This window comes from Podarcis raffonei, chromosome 9, assembly GCF_027172205.1.
Source record: "Podarcis raffonei isolate rPodRaf1 chromosome 9, rPodRaf1.pri, whole genome shotgun sequence".
In the NCBI taxonomy this organism is placed as follows: Eukaryota; Metazoa; Chordata; class Lepidosauria; order Squamata; family Lacertidae; genus Podarcis; species Podarcis raffonei.
In genome coordinates, this window is record NC_070610.1 from 54,614,315 (window position 1) to 54,634,244 (window position 19,930).

Sequence of the window (19,930 nt, forward strand, 5' to 3'; positions counted from 1 at the left end):
AACCGGATCACGACAGATTCCAGAACTTTATTTCTAGTTCCGGTACTGAATTTTTTCCAGGCCTGCTCAGAAGTGTCCACCTGTGACCTGAAAGTCCTCAGATCCGTCTTGGAAGGAAAGACAGAGACAAGAGGGCGGGGTGCATTCTGTACTTTCTCAGAGGCACCCTTTATTACTTGATACGCTCCAAGGCTGAAGCCTGGGGCTAAAGTCTCCCTTCTCCTAAGCAAGACAGCTGTGGGAACCCGGGAGAGCCCATTCAGCTCGCCCTCCCCTCGGGGCTGGCCCAGTGCCTTCCTCGCCGGTCAATTCCAGCGGGAGGCGCGCGCGCGTGCGCCTGGGCTGAGGCGGGCCGGCGTTTTGTTTGGCTTTGCTCGCCCGGGATGGGTGGGGGCGAGGGAGGCGGCAGGAGGGAAAGGGAGCGGAGCGAGAGTTGCTCGCCGGCGCTCCTGCAGCGAGGGAAGGACGGCGTCCTGTGGGCTCGCCCCTTCGCGCCCACCAGGAAAGCGGGCGCCTTTTTCGGGGAGACGCAGCAGATGGAGCGCCCCGCGCCTCCCTCCCGGCAGCAGCGTTGGCGCCGCCTGTGCCCGCTCGCCTAGACGGGGGCCGTGCCTCTTCTAGGGTTAGGATGGAGTAGCGGGCAGCGGTCGGCGTCGCTGGCTGGAGGCTGCCCGGCCACCTGGGGATGCTTGGAGACGCCTAAGGCTGCCCCGACGGCCGCTCTCTCCCCTCAGAGGGCGCTGCGCTCGACCTCGTCTGTCAGCATGGGCTCGCCCTGCCGCCGCCGCTGCCGCGGAGGGACCCCTTGACGGCTTGCCTCTTCGTGGCCCTTTGCCTCCCCCCGGGAGAGGCGGGGAGGGGGCGTGCAGCTCTTGGCCCGGCTCTGCCGAGGGAAAATGCTAGCCGGGGGTTTGCTGGCCGGTTTCTCCGTGCTCAGCCTGCTCACCTACGGCTATCTGGCTTGGGACGCGGCTGGCGACCCCGAGAGCGCGGGCGCGACGGCCAGGTTGGAAGAAGGACCCGAAGCGGAGCCCGCCCCTTCTCCGCCACACCTCATCTTCATCCTGGCGGACGACCAGGGGTTCAGGGACGTGGGCTACCATGGCTCGGAGATCAGGACGCCCACCTTGGATAAGTTGGCGGCGGAAGGGGTGAAGCTGGAGAACTACTACGTCCAGCCCATGTGCACCCCGTCCAGGAGTCAATTCATCACGGGAAGGTAAGACGTTGGTGCTAGGGGTTTTTTTAGGGGGTGGGTGTCAATTCCAATAACCCTTGAAAACTGAAATTGGTGAGTGTCTGCGCCTGTCTTACCTCGCAAGATGCCTCTTCTAAAATCTCTTGTACAAGTATGGTAAATACAAACGGAGTTATTGTGGCACAAGCTTTTGTGGACTAGGGTGTCTGATGAAATAGGTCTGTTTGCCTTTAAAAGTGCCTGTCTGTCTGCATGTGCTGCTGTAGACTTAGCACAGGTATCCTCCTCTTGGAACATCTGACATTTAACTTTGCTTGGAAGTTTTGTCCTTAGCTGAGGTTTAGGAAAGTAGTGGGTTAATGAGTGAACTAAAATCAGAACTTGTGCTTTGTTAACTAAGCATTTGGCAACTGAGAGCTACCCACTTCATAATATTATGATAACAGCTGATTTGCATGGATATACAGCGCATAAAAGCCTCTTGTCACTCCATTCATGTGGAAGCTACCAGCAACTAGTGAGCATCATTTGAGTTCTGTTTTTATTAACACAGCTTGGGGGAAGGGGGTAGAATCAGGAGCCTTGAGCCAGCAGGAGAGCCTCATGTGGAGAGTCAAACAAGTTCCAAGGGAATGAATGAAAGCTCAAGTTGTCCCAGTTTGTTGTCATATGCAAGTCCCCATTCTTACTGCCAGAGACAATCACTCAGACAGTCATTGGCCAATGCGAAAGATGTCCATTGAAACCTCAGTCCAATGAGAAAGCCAATTTGAGTTTAAAGCCATAGTAAGCACTTTGGCAAGAACATCTTAAAGAACTTAACCACTGCATTGTTACACTGCTCAATATTGCCTGCATCTTCAGCTGTTAATGTTGTCATAGCATGATGTGTCCGAGCGCAAATTTAAAAAGGCTGTTTCTCCCGTTTCATACCATATTAATCCAATTCACAAGCTTGTATTTTAAAAGGCCATATCCTAGGATCAAAAATATGCTAATTGAATCACTTGTTGACATATTGTATTCCCATAGTATAATTCCTCCTAGTAGAAAGTTAGAAATGTGTTTTCAGTATCACCAAAGCAGCTGAAAACAAACTTGTTATTTATGACACTTTAGATGTGCAGTCCATTTCACAATCTTTATCATTCATTCTGATAACTGTGTACACTAGTTTCGCTGTTACTGTAGTTTTATCATTGCCCACTCATCTTGGTTTTAAGCTTAGGGCTTCTAAGATCATGTCTGATATAGCTTCTGCTGAACAACAACGCTGGCCGTCAGCTTCTGCTGCTCATAATTATGTGCAGTGTTAGGATAACTCGCAACAGATAATGTAACATACTTGATCATGAGAAGAGCATGGAGTTCATTTTTGGCCCTAAACTTTTTTTCCTAAGCGCATAGGTCAGGAACCTGAAGTTATGACGATAGCACGTATTCACATCTAAGATGCAAGTTTTCCCCCCTTGTCTGTTACTTTTATTGTGGCTACCATCATTCTACGTATATTACAAAAATTATAAGACACGGGTGTACTCACAGATATGCAGTCTAATAAAACATGACATATGAAGGAACCTTTTCCTGTTGTGGACCATTTCCAAGTAAATTGTTCTCTTATCCATAAATGAAACCTCCCACCTGGTGGCTGCTTCAGTAATTACGTATATTTCAGGGCTGAATCCACACATTTGTGCACTGGGTGTGCAGGCATGTCTGAAGCAGGGTGGGTACCAAAATATTATTCCACTGAAAACGGAAATGATATCTTTGTGTGCCTGTATGTGTGGTGGCGTATGAAGAATCACAAAAGTTAGCATGGAGCATGAATGCGGGCAGTGGGGAAGCACTCTCCTTTCACTCATGTTAGTATCAGCAAGGTTGTTTTAATAAAATGGAAACTGTTTTACTTCTGTTGGAACAGCTGGAAACAAAGTGAGAGCCAGAGTTATGGAGCCACCAGTAAATGCTCTGCAGAAAAGACCTACAGTTCACAGTCTGTTAGGCAGTCTGTTCAGGCTGCACGACAGTCATTTGTTCATCTGGCTATGGAGTGTTTCTGTCCAGGTGATGACCTGTCCCTGTTAAGTATGGAACAACTGGAAGATGACTCAGAACAGAACAAACCAAATCCAAAGGAGCTTGGATTACCAATCTGGATTGCTAACTATAAAACACATACTGTTTAAATTAGGCAAGGAGTGAACTAAAACAAATAGATTGGGAGGAGGCTGAGGCTGCAGTTTTTTAAAGTGAATGTTGTAAAAAAATATTCTTTATTGCTGTATTTTTTGAAGTGGTTTTAGGAAAACTAAGATTTTTTCATGCACTTCCTTCTGATTTTCTTTACAGTCTGCCAGACTGGCATGATGCAAACTTATTTTCTTTGCCATTTTACTTTCAGAGCAAGGGATAGTCTACAACAAAAGTAACAAAAGTAAGAAATAGAGTAAGGGTGTGACTGCAGAAGGGTTTGACCAGAGTGGAATTAAGAGTACATAATAAAGTTATTTCTCCTTTGTATGAATGCCAGAGATGGATTGTTGGAATTCTCCATTTCCTACTTCCGTAATATAAATAAATTCATATTAAAATAGTGTGGGTTTTGCATTATGTGACTATCTGGTCTACAGTAAGTTAAATTCACACATAAAATATTCAGCAAAAACTTGGTAAACTTGTAATACAATTGATCTCAAGTTTAGAGGTTCCAGTTTTTGAGTTCCAGTTTTTGAGTTCCAGTTTTTGAGCTTTGGCCAACATGTCCTTGCTGTTTAAAGATGGCTCATGCATAGTAAACCCAGGATGGTTGTCTCAGTTACCAAGATTATTATGAAAGATGGGGAACAAGGGAACAAGCATGTGGTCTTAAAGGCGGTAAGTATTTTAGAAATTAGAATTGGTGCCTTTAGACTTTGAAGGGATCCAATATTTTTGTAATGTGCTAAGATCCATCTGAACCTCACCAACAGTTAGCTAAGGCCCTGAGGGATAGTTCAGTCAGCAGAGCATGAGACTCCTAATCTAAGAGTTGTGGGTTCAAGCCCCACATTGGGTGAAAGATTCCTGCATTGCAAGGGGTTGGACTAGATGGTCCCTGTGTTCCAGATCTACAGTTCTGTGCAATCATACACCAAACATATTAGTCATCTTGAGGCTACATGTATGGCAGAGGTAAAGTGCAAACCCTGAAAAAGTAGAGTTGCAGCCTTTTCATCAGATGGTGTTGGTGTGCTGTAAACCGTTCCCAGGCCTATATGCAACTTGAAATTCCTGGAACAGCTCTTGGACTCAGGAGCACTATTAAGCTGCAGAACTTTGTCACTGCAGAACTTTGCCATCAGTGACAAGAAACTGATAATAATAATCAGGGATCATAGAATCATAGAGTTGGAAGAGACCACAAGGGCCATCGAGTCCAACCCCCTGCCAAGCAGGAAACACCATCAGAGCACTCCTGACATATGGTTGTCAAGCCTCTGCTTAAAGACTTCCAAAGAAGGAGACTCCACCACACTCCTTGGCAGCAAATTCCACTGTCGAACAGCTCTTACTGTCAGGAAGTTCTTCCTAATGTTTAGGTGGAATCTTCTTTCTTGTAGTTTGGATCCATTGCTCCGTGTCCGCTTCTCTGGAGCAGCAGAAAACAACCTTTCTCCCTCCTCTATGTGACATCCTTTTATATATTTGAACATGGCTATCATATCACCTCTTAACCTCCTCTTCTCCAGGCTAAACATGCCCAGCTCCCTTAGCCGTTCCTCATAAGGCATCGTTTCCAGGCCTTTGACCATTTTGGTTGCCCTCTTCTGGACACGTTCCAGTTTGTCAGTGTCCTTCTTGAACTGTGGTGCCCAGAACTGGACACAGTACTCCAGGTGAGGTCTGACCAGAGCAGAATACAGTGGCACTATTACTTCCCTTGATCTAGATGCTATACTCCTATTGATGCAGCCCAGAATTGCATTGGCTTTTTTAGCTGCCGCGTCACACTGTTGGCTCATGTCAAGTTTGTGGTCAACCAAGACTCCTAGATCCTTTTCACATGTAGTGCTCTCAAGCCAGGTGTCACCCATCTTGTATTTGTGCCTCTCATTTTTTTTGCCCAAGTGCAATACTTTACATTTCTCCCTGTTAAAATTCATCTTGTTTGTTTTGGCCCAGTTCTCTAATCTGTCAAGGTCGTTTTGAAGTGTGATCCTGGGGTGTTAGCCACCCCTCCCAGTTTGGTGTCATCTGCAAATTTGATCAGGATGCCCTTGAGTCCATCATCCAAGTCGTTGATAAAGATGTTGAATAAGACCGGGCCCAAGACAGAACCCTGTGGCACCCTACTAGTCACTCTTCTCCAGGATGAAGAGGAACCATTGATGAGCACCCTTTGGGTTCGGTCAGTCAGCCAGTTACAAAGAGGAAGGTTCCTCTTCCCCAAGTTGTAATTACTTCAGGGATATCCGGATTCAACTTGAATTCACTTGCTCACACAATCATTTTCTGTTCAACACCAGAAGAAATGAATGCTGTGTGAGTCCTGGTTAATGAAAAGGGAAGATAAAATAGCTACTCCACTCCACGTGGTGAATTTCTGTCCTGGGCTGCTGAAGCTCAACTGAGAACATTTGTTTTTCTGAATATTCCAAAATTGCAAGCATGTCCCCCTTTATCTTTTCCACCCTCCAGCTCCAGACCAAACCGATCCAGCTTCTTTAGCCTTCTCTCAAATGATGTTATAGACTCTTTCCCATGGCATGTATGTAATTAAAGCAAATTAAAACAATGTAAAAAAAATGTTTCTGGAATAAAACAAAATGGTTTTGTGTGGCAAAGTTGTCAGAAGGCATTGTGTGCCATGGAAAACAAGCATTTATGAGAGCCATAAAAGATTTAATAAAAAAGCTAACTTCAGTATTTTATATGATCTGTCCCACATGTCTATGCACATGTTTGGAGAGTGATCGTATTTCATATTTTTATTTATTATTATTAATACTAAGTTTCATATAGAACATAAAACTGACTTCTCCTGATTAGTGGTTGGATGTATTTTCAGCTGAGTAAATGGGAACGTTCAGAGACCATAGAACTATGCTTCCTGGATTACATTATTATCATTAATAATGATCATGATAAATTTATTACCTTTCCCTCAACAGCAGGTCCCGGGGTGAATTTAAAATTCAGATTTAAAGACAGTTAAAACAAATTGCAGTCGCAAGTATAGAAATAAGAATACTGAAAATGTTATTATATTTAGAAGAAAAGCATTAATAAAACTAGCCCAGATATATCACTAGATTTCTTGTACGATGTAATGCAGGGGTCAGCAAACTTTTTCAGGAGGGGGCCGGTCCACTGTCCCTCATACCTTGTGGGGGACCGGACCCACCGTCTCCCGAAAGGACCCCCCTCTCCCCAAAGGACCCCCTGCCGCCACTCATGCCGCAGGCACCAACGCCGCCTTGTCCTCAGCAGCGTCATCGGCCTTGGCCAGATGTGCGCAGGGTGCAGAGCCCATGCTGCTGGCCTGGGCGGTGGAGGTAGCCTCCCCGCCACCGTCGCTTCCTCCCGCTCAGCTCTTGGCCATACGCAGCCACCTCAGCAGGAAGGAAGGGGTGTTGCCCAGAGGCATCGGATTGGCTCCAGGAGTTTCCTGCAGCCAATCCAAAGCCGTGCCAGCGTCGCTGCCTGCCCAGAGGTGTCCACAGCTTTGGATTGGCTGTTGGAACACTCTTGTAAAGCTTATAATAATCCTATTGCTAGTGACCCAAGACACTCATTTCAGAGTGGATAATGACTGTTGGTGATCTATTCCATTTGACTTGTGAGCTCTATTCAGATGTTTTAAGAAGATTCCGAACAGCATGGGTTTAGTAGGATGTCATAAACCTGTGCCTTGTTCAAAAGCCCCTCACAAAGCCAGCGTTCCATCAGGGGATAGAAAGGTATTATTGGGCTGAAATTAGGAGCATGCTTTTACCCAGCCACCCATGAGTGGCGTATCTTAAATATCCCTCTTGTTATGCATCTTGGCAGTTGCCTACACTGTAATCTGATATGTGGGACTTCCACCTCCAGCCCTAGTATGTGGAATATATTCCAGTTCCATACTTTGCTTCGAGCTGCACTTGAGTAATGCATTTTGTTATAATTGTTAAAAATTATAGCTGTACACTTCCTTGACATTCCCAAGGAGCTGACTGTTGATTTATTTGGAGGATAATTTTCTTTATTCGGGATGATTTAAATGAACCGCATATCTTTATTTGGCTGCACTGTACTTCTGTATTTACATGTTGACACAATTTGAACTGTATCTCTTCACAGCAAGTGGCTCAGGACTCTCTTCATTTCTTTCAAATGACAAATGTAACATACATGTAAATAGGGGAGACTTTGTAGTTATAATACAGTTGGATAGCTTTTGAGGAAGTCCCAGGCAAAGATACCAGAGGAAAATGGAGTAAGAGGACACATTCTCTGATAGGGAATGTTTTTTGTTTGTTTGTTTTTTAAAGGAAGCAAAATATAGGGATAAATGAACAGGTCTCATAATGGAGATCTGTGCTGGAACTGGTGCTAGTATTTACTGTGTTCATAAATACTTTGAGGTCAAGGTCAGCACTGATGTAGACAAATGGGCAGGTGCCACCTAAGTATTCAGGATGGTGAAATTCAAAGCATAGTGTGAAAAGCTGCAGTACGGTGAGTCAAAACTCTTGGCAAGTGCAGCAAAATGGCAGACAAGGTCCATTGTTAGAAAATGCAAAATGACACACGGACAAAATCAACAAACAGTACCGCCTATAAGCTTATGGGATTCAAATGGTGCCCATGAGGGATATTAGCATCATGATAGGTGGCTTACTACAAACTTTTATGGCAGTAACTAGAACATAGGATGGTGGTAATAGGGGGTAAATCACACTCTTCTCTTGCCCCGGCCTGGTGGGATTTTACAGCATGGCAGGGCCACTGCTACAGCCATAGCTCTGCTACAATGGCAGCTGGGGCCACAGGCAGTGACCAGTAGTTGGCCAACAAAGTCCAGTAGGGCTGGCAGAGGAATACCACTGCCCCATCTAGCGCCTCCCCCCCAATCCCTATGCAAAGGATTGCTCTGCTAGTGTTTTGCAACAGTAAAAGAGGGAAAGAGGCAGATTTAAACATTTTAAAGTAAGAAAGGAAAGTTCACATCCTGTTTAAAAGGACAATTTTGAATTAAGCAAAACAAGAAAAGTTAGTGCTTTGAATAATTAATTTAATAATGTATCCTAAACTTGTGGGGGTTTTGTATCGTATTTGCTGCTAAAAATAAAGTTGTGAATATTGTGTAGGAATACATTAGCCCAAACTCCTTAACAATTATGAAGTAATTAAGTAGGTGTTAGACAAATATGTCATTTTTATGCTGCATAATATTACAATTTAAGGAGATGATAAATATTCCAGATTATATTACTTGGCAGTGTTGCCTTTCTTCTTCCGGATAAAATTTCATTTTATGTCATTTGGCAGAACTCATTTGGTCCCACCAGGACTCCATAAAAGTGCATCAAGAGCTTCGGGTGCTTATTTATTCCAAGTCTGCACCCATAGGACACTGTTCTAAAAAAGCAAATGAATATATTTCCCATTTATTAGCAGAGCTTTTGGCGGTTTGTGACAGTACTCCTCCTGTGTCAAATCAGAGGTCCGTCTAGCTCAGTTATCCTGTCCTAAATCATAGTCTGATTCAGCTTTTCAAGGGCGCCTATAATAACACTTAACACCGTTAGAATTTTTTCCAGATTCTTCTATTTGTCTCTGACAAAGTTTGTAGACTCAATGATACACAAAATATTTAGGAATCTGAAGAATTCTACGTTAGTGTTCTGGCTTGCATGCATTTCTCATAAGCAGGAGTGGAATCCCGTGAGGTCTGGTGGTTAGCATCTTAGCAGCTTTCTTCATTGCCCCTACAACAACACAGAAAGTTCTCCTGGATAACATCAGAAATATCCGCTCATCTGGAGACTCGGGGGCGGTGGCATCTGCTGCATGGTGTGGCCATGGCTGGTCCAGGCGGGGGGACCACCATCTTCCCACATGGCTGGAGAAGAGGAGGGTCATTTGGTACCACCCTCCTCCGGTTGCTCTGGATCACTGGAGTGGGCGGCCACTGGCCTGCAAACAAATTAGGCACAGGGCCGTAGGGTTGGACTGGACCCACCCCTACTGTACTGTATTTAGATGGCTTACCCCTGATTTTTGCTGCTGTTGTTCCACTTGTATTCTGAACTGGCAGGCTTTGGGTTTGAAGTCTGGTTTCCCACACACCCCACTCAACCTTTTCAGTGCCAGGCTGTACAAAAGTAATTCTCCTGTGAAAAGTTACCAAGTTAAAAACAATATTTTCTTATTCCACTAATCTGCTTCCAGTGTTTGATGAGTCATCTCTACTCATCATAGTAACAAAGAAAAGCCCAAAACAAACTAGCTGACTTCTTCCATGGGAATAACATAGCAAAGCAAGAAAAATGATTTGTTTTTCTATATCTGATGGAAACCACTGAATGTAAAGAAGGGGTCAGTCAAATCAGTATTTTATGGTGCTGAAGGTTATAAACTAAAATTGAGCTGAAGGATAATTCACACATTTCCCCACCCCCCTCTAAGATTATGCAGATACAAGAGTCCACTGAAATTTCCAACAACCTTAAAAATCATTCAAAAAGTGAAGCAGCTACACCACAAGACAGAATAATTCAGACATGACACATAACTAGTACTGTAAGGGTGGAAATGCATACTCCCATCACCATGGCAGTACGGATGGAAGTGCACATGTCTTCATTCAAACTCTGGCAGCACAGATGAGGGTTCCATTGGATCCTTTGCATCTGGATGCATGGCTGATTCACATCCAGACATGAATCTGCATCCAATCTGCACAGCTCCCAGTCCACCAAAGGAATCTGCTGATGGAAGTTTGATTGAGTGCAACAGCTGATACAGTATCCATGTGTTATCACTTCATGCAGTACATACTTTTTCCAGGTTAGCAGAAGCACAAAGACCATGCAGATCAGGAAAATAAAGAACCAAATTAGGTAGATGTTTTAGGTAGGATTGGTTTTAGCTGAACATAAAAGCAAAAAGAATAGCTGGTTTGTAAGCAGGTATCAGAAGACAAAGGCCCCATCTGCACTATACATTTAAAGCAGTATCATAGAATCATAGAATTTTGGATTTGGAAGGGACCCCGAATGTCATCCAGTCCAACTCCCTGCAATGCAGGAATCTCAACTAAAGCATCCATGACAGATGGCCACTCAACCTATGCTGAAAACCTTCAAGGAAAGAGAGTTCACCACACTCTGAGGGAGTTTCTTCCATTGTTGAACAGCTCTTACCACCAGGAAGTTCTTCCTGATGTTTAGTCAGAATCTCCTTTCATGTAACTTTAATCCATTGGTTTGAATCCTACTCCCCGGAGCAGGAAGGAACAAGCTTGCTGCATGTGACAGTCCTTTAGCTATTTGAAGATGGCTATTATCTCTCTTCTCAGTCTCCTCTTTTTCAGGCTAAACATAACCAGCTCCCTCAGCTGTTCCTCATAAGGCTTGATTCCAGACCCTTGATCATCTTGGTTGCCTTTCTCTGCGCGTTCTCCAGCTTGTCAATATCCTTCTTAAATTGTGGTGCCCAGAACTGGACATAGTATTCCAGGTGTGGTCTGAGCAAGGTAGAATAGAGTGGTGCTGTTTTTTGATGCTACACCACACTGTTGATATTCTTGCAACACCTAACACAGCCCAACACATCTATATTTATATTCAGGAGTGGCCTGAGATGTTTCGGTAGCTGACACGAAATGCCCTGCTGTTGCCCCTGTGATAGGAGTGCAAACTCCATAGGAAGTCTTACCTGCTGGGAAGTGGATGGGAAGATCCTTTCTGGGTCCTCACACTTGCCAGTGGGGCTTTGCATTAGCTACTCCCTTCAGCAGAATCCAGTGCAAAGTCCCAACACACCATGGGGTGGGAGGAGCAGGGGAGAGCTCTCTCTCGCACCCCACCCCCAGCAGCAAAGCTGGGTGACAGAATACCTCCCCTCTCGATGACTCGGCAGGAGGGGAGGCATTCCCCAGAGCTTTGCCACCAGTCTCTGTCCCTAGAGGTTGGAGAGACTGGCAGCAGAGCTGGGCGGTAGAATGGGCATTCCACCCCTGGGAGGATGCCGCCTGAGGCAGCCACGTCACCCAGCCTCATGAGTGGGCTGGCTCTGTTTATATGGGAATGGAACAAATTGTTCAGAACATGTTGACTTTGTACAATGATGCTCTTCTATAAGTTTCCATTGTTTCTTTCCTCGAAGTTCAGTTAAAAAGGTGGCAGAAAGAAAGGGGCACCTTCTGCTATCTTTAATAAACCTTGAAATATGCAATTACCCCAAAACACCTGGAAAATGTTCAGCGGTATCTAATCAAATAAATATTGAGAGTGGGGATATAAAAATTAATCTGTCTTATGGGGCTGCACTGCCAGATGAGGTTACCCAGTTGGGTTCACCTTTTCTTCAAATCAATCCATGCTTGGCTGATTTACTACAAGTCCTGGAATTCACTTCTTTGGTTACTGCAAGCTTGTCTCCGCCATAAAAGTGTAATCCAGTACCCGTTGCTCTGCAACTTGATATGAGATGAGAATGAGGTGTTTCTAGGGAAGCAGATGTTTGATTCACATGTATAGAATCCTAGATCCAAATCTTTCTAAACAATGGGTAGATTTGTTGAACTTGGCTTGTTCGACATGGCCAGGGTTCCATTAAGCAGGGTGGAACATGTCAATTTGACGGCAAGGTAGCCGTTTGATCATACCATGGAACTCCTTTGTGTAACAATCCCTGCACTTGTGTGTTTGCTGCTGTTAAAAAAACAACAAAAAAACCCCAACACCCTGCAGTATGGAAGAGAAAAAAGTGTGTGTGTTAGGATATGAGCCAACAATACTGAGCCTTTAGCATAAAGTCTTTCTGGAATGTATTACTTTATTTCCATTAGTATTTCACACTTTCCCAAAGGCCCAAGGCAAGCCATAAGATGTGTTAAACACAATTACAGCATACTAATAGAAAACATAAAAACCAATGACTTACAATAACCTGATCCTTGCTTAGCCTGTATAAGTGGTGGCACTGTAGGAAATGGGGGAGGGAAAATATAGGACAAAATAGGTTGTGGGGGTAAGCTCTGTTTTACATGTATTAATAAAGCTCTTGGAGGGGAATACAGTAAACTCATCTGCTTGTTCAGCACCTGCACTTTGAATGCTGTCCAGCTTTTGGTGGATTGTGTGAGTAATTAGGAGGTATGCATTCTCCACGCTTCTTCTGCTACTGTCTTAAGGTACAGGTGAAACACTGTGCTCTAACATAAGAACAGCCATGCTAGATCGCCAAAGGCCTATCTTGTCCCACAGTGGCCAGCCAGATACCTGTGGGAAGCCTATAGGATAGGAGTGCATTAGACCTTTCATTCTGCTCTTCCTCTGCAGCTGGTATTCAGAGACATACTGCCTCTGATCCATTAATTTGTCTAATCAGCTTTGGAATTTACCAGGGTTTGTGGACATTACTACTGTATCTTGTGGTAGTGAATTGTGTGATTTAGCTATGTACTGTGTGAAGAAGCACATCCTTCCCTCCTGAATCTTCCGCTGTTCAGCTTCATTGGATGACCTCCAGTCCTATTATTCTTGAGAGAGGGAGGAAAAGTTCTCACTATCCACTTTTTCCATGTCTTGCATCATTTTATAAATTTCTGTCATGTTTCCCCTTACTTTTCTTTTCCCCCTTAAAATTAAAAATCTCCAAGCATTGTAACCTTCCTTTATGGAGGAGTTGCCCTCTGAAAAAAATTGGAGTTCTAGTTCTCTGACAGTCTTGGTTTGCCTTTTTTTGAGATGTCTAGACCAAAATTGTACACAGTAATGCATGGCGAGTTAATCTTCAAGAATGGGAAAATTCTCAGGACATGAAGGAAGGTGGGACTATGGGCTTGCCATTAAAGATTAGGTGGTTGAGGATTTCTTCTCCAACTCCTTTTAAAATAGAATATCTCTATCATCTCTATTTCTATCTATCTCTAGCTCTATCTGAACTGCCCTCAGCAACCTAGTGACATTCCCTTTTCATTTAGGATAAAATGCCCTATGGAAGCAACACTCCATCGCGATGTAGCATTGCTTCAAGGGCAGTGTTGTTGGGTTTTTTGCAGGGTGGGGTGGGATAGGAAAATAGCTTCCTCCATTTCCCAATGGGTATGTGGATTTCATTACAGACATCCTGGTTTAATATTGTGCATTGAGAAGGGAGAAGGAAAGGTGCAATGGATGAATGTCGTGTACAAGCCATTGGCTGGGACTGGTGGGAACTGGAGTCTGAAGAACATTATGGAGGGCACCATGTTGATTAGTCTCTTAATGATGGTGGATGATTTTGTAGTGGGAGCTCCAGCTCCTTCCCCTTTTATTGCTGCCACTTTTAGACTTGCCCCCTGAATCCACCCTGTTGCTACTGTTTATCTGTCACTTTAGCAAAGAGTCCTAATTTCTTTTGTTGTTTTTGAATGTTGGTATTGCTCCACCTTGGGCAATTTGGTGGAGAGGCAGCATCTAAGATAGACAGGGAGTTTAAAGGCTCCATGTAGCCTAGCACTGCAGATGTAGACATGTTGAATTTAACAAGCTAATTTGATCCTGTTTTCCTTAGGAGCTGTTTAATTTGTGGTCTGCATATTTCTTAATCTGTGGCTATTCCAGAGGAAAAATTGCAACTATTACTGCACTGCAAAGCTATCTGTGACAGTTGGCGCTGATATAATACCAGCCAGGGAACAGTGGAATTAAAGTATTTCAAATATGCCTAGTGCTGTTTGCTTATCAGCTGCTAATACCAGGCATAAAATTATGTAGGTTATGTTGAGCCAAACTAAAATGATTTCCTTATATAAACTGTTTTTTATTACCAAATTAATCTTTTGGGCACTTTCAACTTATAAAATCCAACTTTTAAGTCTCCTCACATTACTGGAAAGCCATAGAGGCAGACATTTTGTTGCCCAGGGCAAGGTGCATGATACCCTTTACCAGCCACATTTTGGGGGCATCTGAGAAAGAAAACCCCACAAGCTCTTCTTTCCCCTCTCCTCCCTGGTAGTAAAAATACTACAACAATAAATTAAACAGCTAACCATTTTTTGCCCTTTCATGACACCCAAATTATCTGCTTGAGGTGGCCTTCCACTCTACCTAATAGTAGTGCTGGCACTGCTGGGGGGCAAATATGCTCACAGTTACACCAAGTGTGATCACAAATCACTTTCTGCCAAATAGTTACAGAGCGATCCTGTAGATCGTGGGAGGCATTCCGTTGTACAAGTAGAATTATGTGGTTTATGGAATAAACTACATATTTCCTTCTTCAACAAACAGCCAATAATTGGAAGCATGATTTTGCCCTGCGATAAGCAGTACTGGGTGCAAAATAGTCATATATGGGGTAATGTTGAAAATCACTTGTTTGGGGGGATTTAAGCAACCCACTTTCTCCCAGCTTCAGTCCCTCATTCCCAATATGCAATAAGGGGAATAATACTGATGATTTACCTTTCACCATTGGTCTGATCCAGTAGGCTATTCTCCTGTTCTTAATGGTGGGGAACCTGTAGCCTTCCATATATTGACAGACTCCAGCTCCCATCAACCCCAGCCAGCCTGCCTGGCCAATGGCTGGGGTTGATGGGAATTGAACTCCAGCAACATAAGAGGGACATATAGGTTCCTTGTCCCACCCTTACAGGGTTGTTGTAGGAATTGCAACCACATAATGCATTTGAAGTGCTTTTAATACACAGGAATGATATACAGTACAAATACCACTGCAAGGTCAAGTACCTGGTAATAAAATTAATACTCATGCATTGCAGATGTACCAAATAATACTGTGGCCCAAGATTTTCTAAGTTAGAAGAAAACAACAACATTGTGTATAGTTTATGGATTGTAAATTTATGGATCACGTTATAGACTTTTAAAATATTATGATAGATATAAAATGACATGCTTCAGAACTTAATGCAGCAAGTAGTTTATGGACTGTAGGAGAAGGAAATTTCATAAGAATCTCTGCAAATTTTGCTGGCCCTGCTAATCTAAATCTCCTGGGAAAGGGAAGGCAGTCCTATTTGGAGCTGGAACTATATTTTTTAGGGGGGTTCACTGCATAAAAACACAAAATAAAAACACAAAATACATAATAAAAACAAGACAAATCAACAATGCCCCCCTGAAAAAGACACATTTATAATGACGTAGAATGTTAATCAGCCAAAGGCCTGGTTGAAGAAGAACATTTTTGCCTGGTGCCTAAAGGTGAATAATGATGAACCTCCCTGGGGAGAGCATTCCACAAATGGGGAGCCACTGCAGAAAAGACCTGTTCTTGTGTTGTTGCCCTCCGGACCTCTCATGCAGAAGTCGCATGAAAAAGACCCATCCTAATAGATCCCCCACCTCTACAGAGGGGAAAAGATGCCGAAAGCATAAATCTCAACAGGAAATGATCTGACTATGACAAGGGGTAGACTACAAACAGTGGAATTCCCAGCAAGAAATGGATGCTACACATGCTCTGCACAGCATCAGGGACTTAGAGTCTCTGTCTACAATGGGCTCGGATTCCCTACCAGAGCCTGTGTAGAAGAAAAAATTGTTGGTCTTCAGGAAGGAAGAGTATGCAAAGACAGGCACTTCTCAAGCACTCTTGAAGCTTGCAAGTGCTTGTTGGAATGTGTGCAAAGCTTCAAGCCCTTTCAGGATGAAAGGGATGGCAGTGACCCATCCCCATTACAACCTGGCAGAGAGAACTCTTGGAAAACAAATAAGGTTTCCCCTCCTTATGCAGTCAGCATGAAAGCTCATAATAATCAAGTCTACTTAACATCTGAGCCAAGGTTAGTTTGACCTTCACTAGCTTTTGGAGCAATTGACTCCTGCCTCTCTGTAAAGATGCTTAGCTAATTTCAAAGAATCTCAGTAAAAGGAATTATAGGGCACAGATATTGCACCCATGTGGACAGCAAGATCTGGGATGTGCAACGGCAAAAAAGGGCAGGGGTAGAACATTGTATTGCAAAATAACCACTCTTTGTGGATGGTGCAAAACAGTGTTTTACACACCTTTTCTTCTACAAAGTGTGTTGATTTAGTTAGGTGAATCACCCAAATTCTCTTGTGTTAGGTAAAGGTAAAGGGACCCCTGACTGTTAAGTCCAGTTGCGGACGACTCTGGGGTTGCGACGCTCATCTCGCTTTATTGGCCGAGGGAGCCAGCGTACAGTTTCTGGGTCATGCGGCCAGCATGACTAAGCCGCTTCTGGCAAGCCAGAGCAGCGCACGGAAATGCCATTTACCTTCCCGCCGGAGCAGTACCTATTTATCTACTTGTACTTTAACGTGCTTTCGAACTGCTAGGTTGCCAGGAGCAGGGACCAGGCATGGGAGTTCACCCCGTCACGGGAATTTTAACTGCCAACCTTCTGATTGGCAAGCCCTAAGTTTTCACTGACCAGTCTTATGTGAAAGTGGTGCTTCTACATGGTAGTTTGTTGCAGAATTTATGTTGGCAATGCAACAGCAAGGATCACTCTGTCTCTTAATTAAAGGCTAAATCTGTTATCAATAAGTCAGCTAACAAAGAGGGAGGTGGTGGCCTTGTTTAGCAACCAGGCAGAATGGTGTGATCTCTATTGAGGTAGCATGTTTTCTAATTGGCTGTGTAGTTCTGAGATATTTTTTCCTCTATATGTTTCATTGAACATCTCCCTACAAGGCCTGAACTAAGAAAGACAAAGCCTCTTTGTTGCTTTCCCCTCAAATTATACACTGTTTTAATTCAGCTTGCTCAGTAAAGTGTTATCAGGTCTTTTCTTTCTCTCTCTGGACTCCATTTGTGTTAATTAGGTGACTCTGCTAGCACTTGGTATTGCTTATGTATGCAATTTTTCCACAGGATCCACACAATTTTTTAATCAAAATGGAATCCCTTTCCCTCCTTCGCTGCCTGGATATAATACAGATTTACCATTTCTATGGGGTCTTTTTTCCTTACCAAATTTTCCATGGAAGCAATATATCCTAACTGAATGGAAAAATTATATGAGACAGCATTTTGATTATGGTGGCATCATGTGGACAAGTTCGCAATAAACCCAAGGAGCCTCATTCCCAAGTTGTACTGACTTGTTGATATTTCTATCATAGAGTCATGGGCAGAGCCATGGAGAAGCAGCTCCCACTCAGAAATAACAACTGAAAGCAAGAAATAATCTATTACATTTTGGAAGAGGGTGCACTGTTTTATAAGAAATTTGTCATTAAATATGGGGCAGGAACACAGTTGTTTCCCCCCCCCTTTTTTGCATTTTGCACAAAGTTATATAGATATTTTGTTTTATCTCTATAATTCGTAGCCTACCATCATAACGCTATTCAGTGATGGCTTCAGGTGATGATTCCTTTTAGATCACACCAGGCCTTTAAACACTGTTTATAAAGCAACTGGAAGAGACTGCCATAATTGGAAAGAGTTTGACCTTGCATTTCTGAGAAGTCATATAAGCACATTCCTCAGGAGCTATGTAGGAGGAAGCATTTTGTCTGGGAACAGCGAAAGAGTTTACGCAAACAAGATACTGCTCTTTGAAAAACTGAGTTCTTTTGTGTGGCATCCCTTGCTCACCACGATAAATGAACCATTTTTAGAGGTGCTCTTCATTTCAGCAAGCAACATGCTCTGTGGTTCCTACCTGTTCACATATGTTCTTTTGTTTCCAGAGGCATTTTCGTGTTGTAGATTTCCTTCACCATCTCATGAACACATGCTAAAAGTCATGCATACATGTTAAAATGTTCTTAGGGAACATTTTGTACTTTACACCAGTATTATCATGCCAAAAATACATATAAGCACAATTCATTTTGCAGCAATAAATCTCCATAATTTGTACTTCAAGTCTGGAAAAGATATGCTGTCAGGATAGGAGGGATGTCCTGATAAGAAAAGTTATGAACAAACATACACATAGGTAAAGGTAAAGGTACCCCTGCCCGTACGGGCCAGTCTTGACAGACTCTAGGGTTGTGCGCTCATCTCACTCTAGAGGCCGGGAGCCAGCGCTGTCCGCAGACACTTCCAGATCACGTGGCCAGCGTGACGAAGCTGCTCTGGCGAACCAGCACCAGAGCAGCACACGGAAACGCCATTTACCTTCCCGCTAGAAAGCGGTACCTATTTATCTACTTGCACTTAGGGGTGCTTTCGAACTGCTAGGTGGGCAGGAGCTGGGACCGAACGACGGGAGCTCACCCCGCCGCGGGGATTCGAACCGCCGACCATGCGATCGGCAAGTCCTAGGCGCTGAGGTTTTACCCACAGCGCCACCCGCGTCCCAGGTGTGACACATACACACATATAAATCATTAAAATTGTGTATGTTTTACACGTAAGTTCTGGTTTGATGTTACTTTTCAAATGCACTATGAAGGTGAATGTGTCACAGATATCCCCCCTCCCCCAATAGAAAGCAAAACAGTATTCATCTTTATCAGAGATCTTGAATTTGAGAATTCAAAAAGACGTCTGGTCAAGTCAAATGTTCATTATCAACAGAGGTGAGTTGGGGAAGGCAGATGGGCAGAGGAGATACATAAAAGTCAAAGTCACATTCCATATCCAGTTTAGAAAGTAACATCAGATCTGGCACTGTGTTTAGGAGAAGAGTTCTTATAGGTGTATTTCTGTCATATTTAAAAAAAGGCATTCCGGTTCCTCTAATTTAGCTGTTGGATTAGGAATGGAGATGGAACTTTCCTGCCTTGTGAAGATGCAAAGTCCTCTGCTGTTGCCACATGAAATTTACCACATGAATGGAAGAATGGGATTCAGGAGCTTAATTATGCACCTTCTGCTAGCCAGACAAGATATGAAATGCAGAGATAAAGGTCTTGAAACCTTATGGAGGGCACCTATCAGGAAAGGCCTTTGAATCTATGTCTACTTATCAAAAAATACTTTATTTAGAATAGAGTACTTACATCTCAATTCATAGCCTTCAAAGGCTCCAAGTGGCTTACTAAATAATTGCACAGTACAAGTTATTGTATTACGATCATATTTAAATACAATCCAGGTGCATTTTTCCTAGAAGAACAATCTAGAAGACAACCTTTTCAATTTATGAACTTGATTACGATGGGGAGGGGATACCTGTGGATTAGTTTGGACAAACTTGTTTCAGTCAGCAGAAAAAGAAAGAAAACCACTTAAAACACCAGTAAAGGGACATACAGTGGTACCTTGGGTTAAGTACTTAATTCGTTCCGGAGGTCTGTTCTTAACCTGAAACTGTTCTTAACCTGAAGCACCACTTTAGCTAATGGGGCCTCCTGCTGCCTCCGCGCCGCCGGAACACGATTTCTGTTCTCATCCTGAAGCAAAGTTCTTAACCTGAAGCACTATTTCTAGGTAAGCAGAGTGTGTAACCTGAAGCGTATGTAACCCGAGGTACCACAGTATAGCATGCATGTTATATACTGTATGTAAGGAAGGGTCTGTTGTGAAGTTGGCGGTAAAAACCACAAATCTATGATTACCCAGGCTAGGAATCAAAGGAAAGCACTCAAGAAGTTT

General features: G+C 43.5%; 1 protein-coding gene across 2 annotated transcripts in view; it reads left to right on the forward strand.

Moving 5' to 3' along the window:
* Nucleotides 1-341: 341 nt before the first annotated feature.
* ARSJ (arylsulfatase family member J) overlaps nt 342-19,930 on the forward strand; it is a 32,333-nt gene continuing 12,744 nt past the window's right edge. The window contains exon 1 of one of the 2 annotated variants that reach the window (XM_053403665.1): nt 342-1,219. In XM_053403665.1, coding sequence (XP_053259640.1) covers nt 897-1,219 — 323 coding nt within the window. In that variant the 5' untranslated portion in view covers nt 342-896. The remainder of the gene's footprint in view (nt 1,220-19,930) is intronic. The other variant, XM_053403664.1, reaches the window with a different exon arrangement.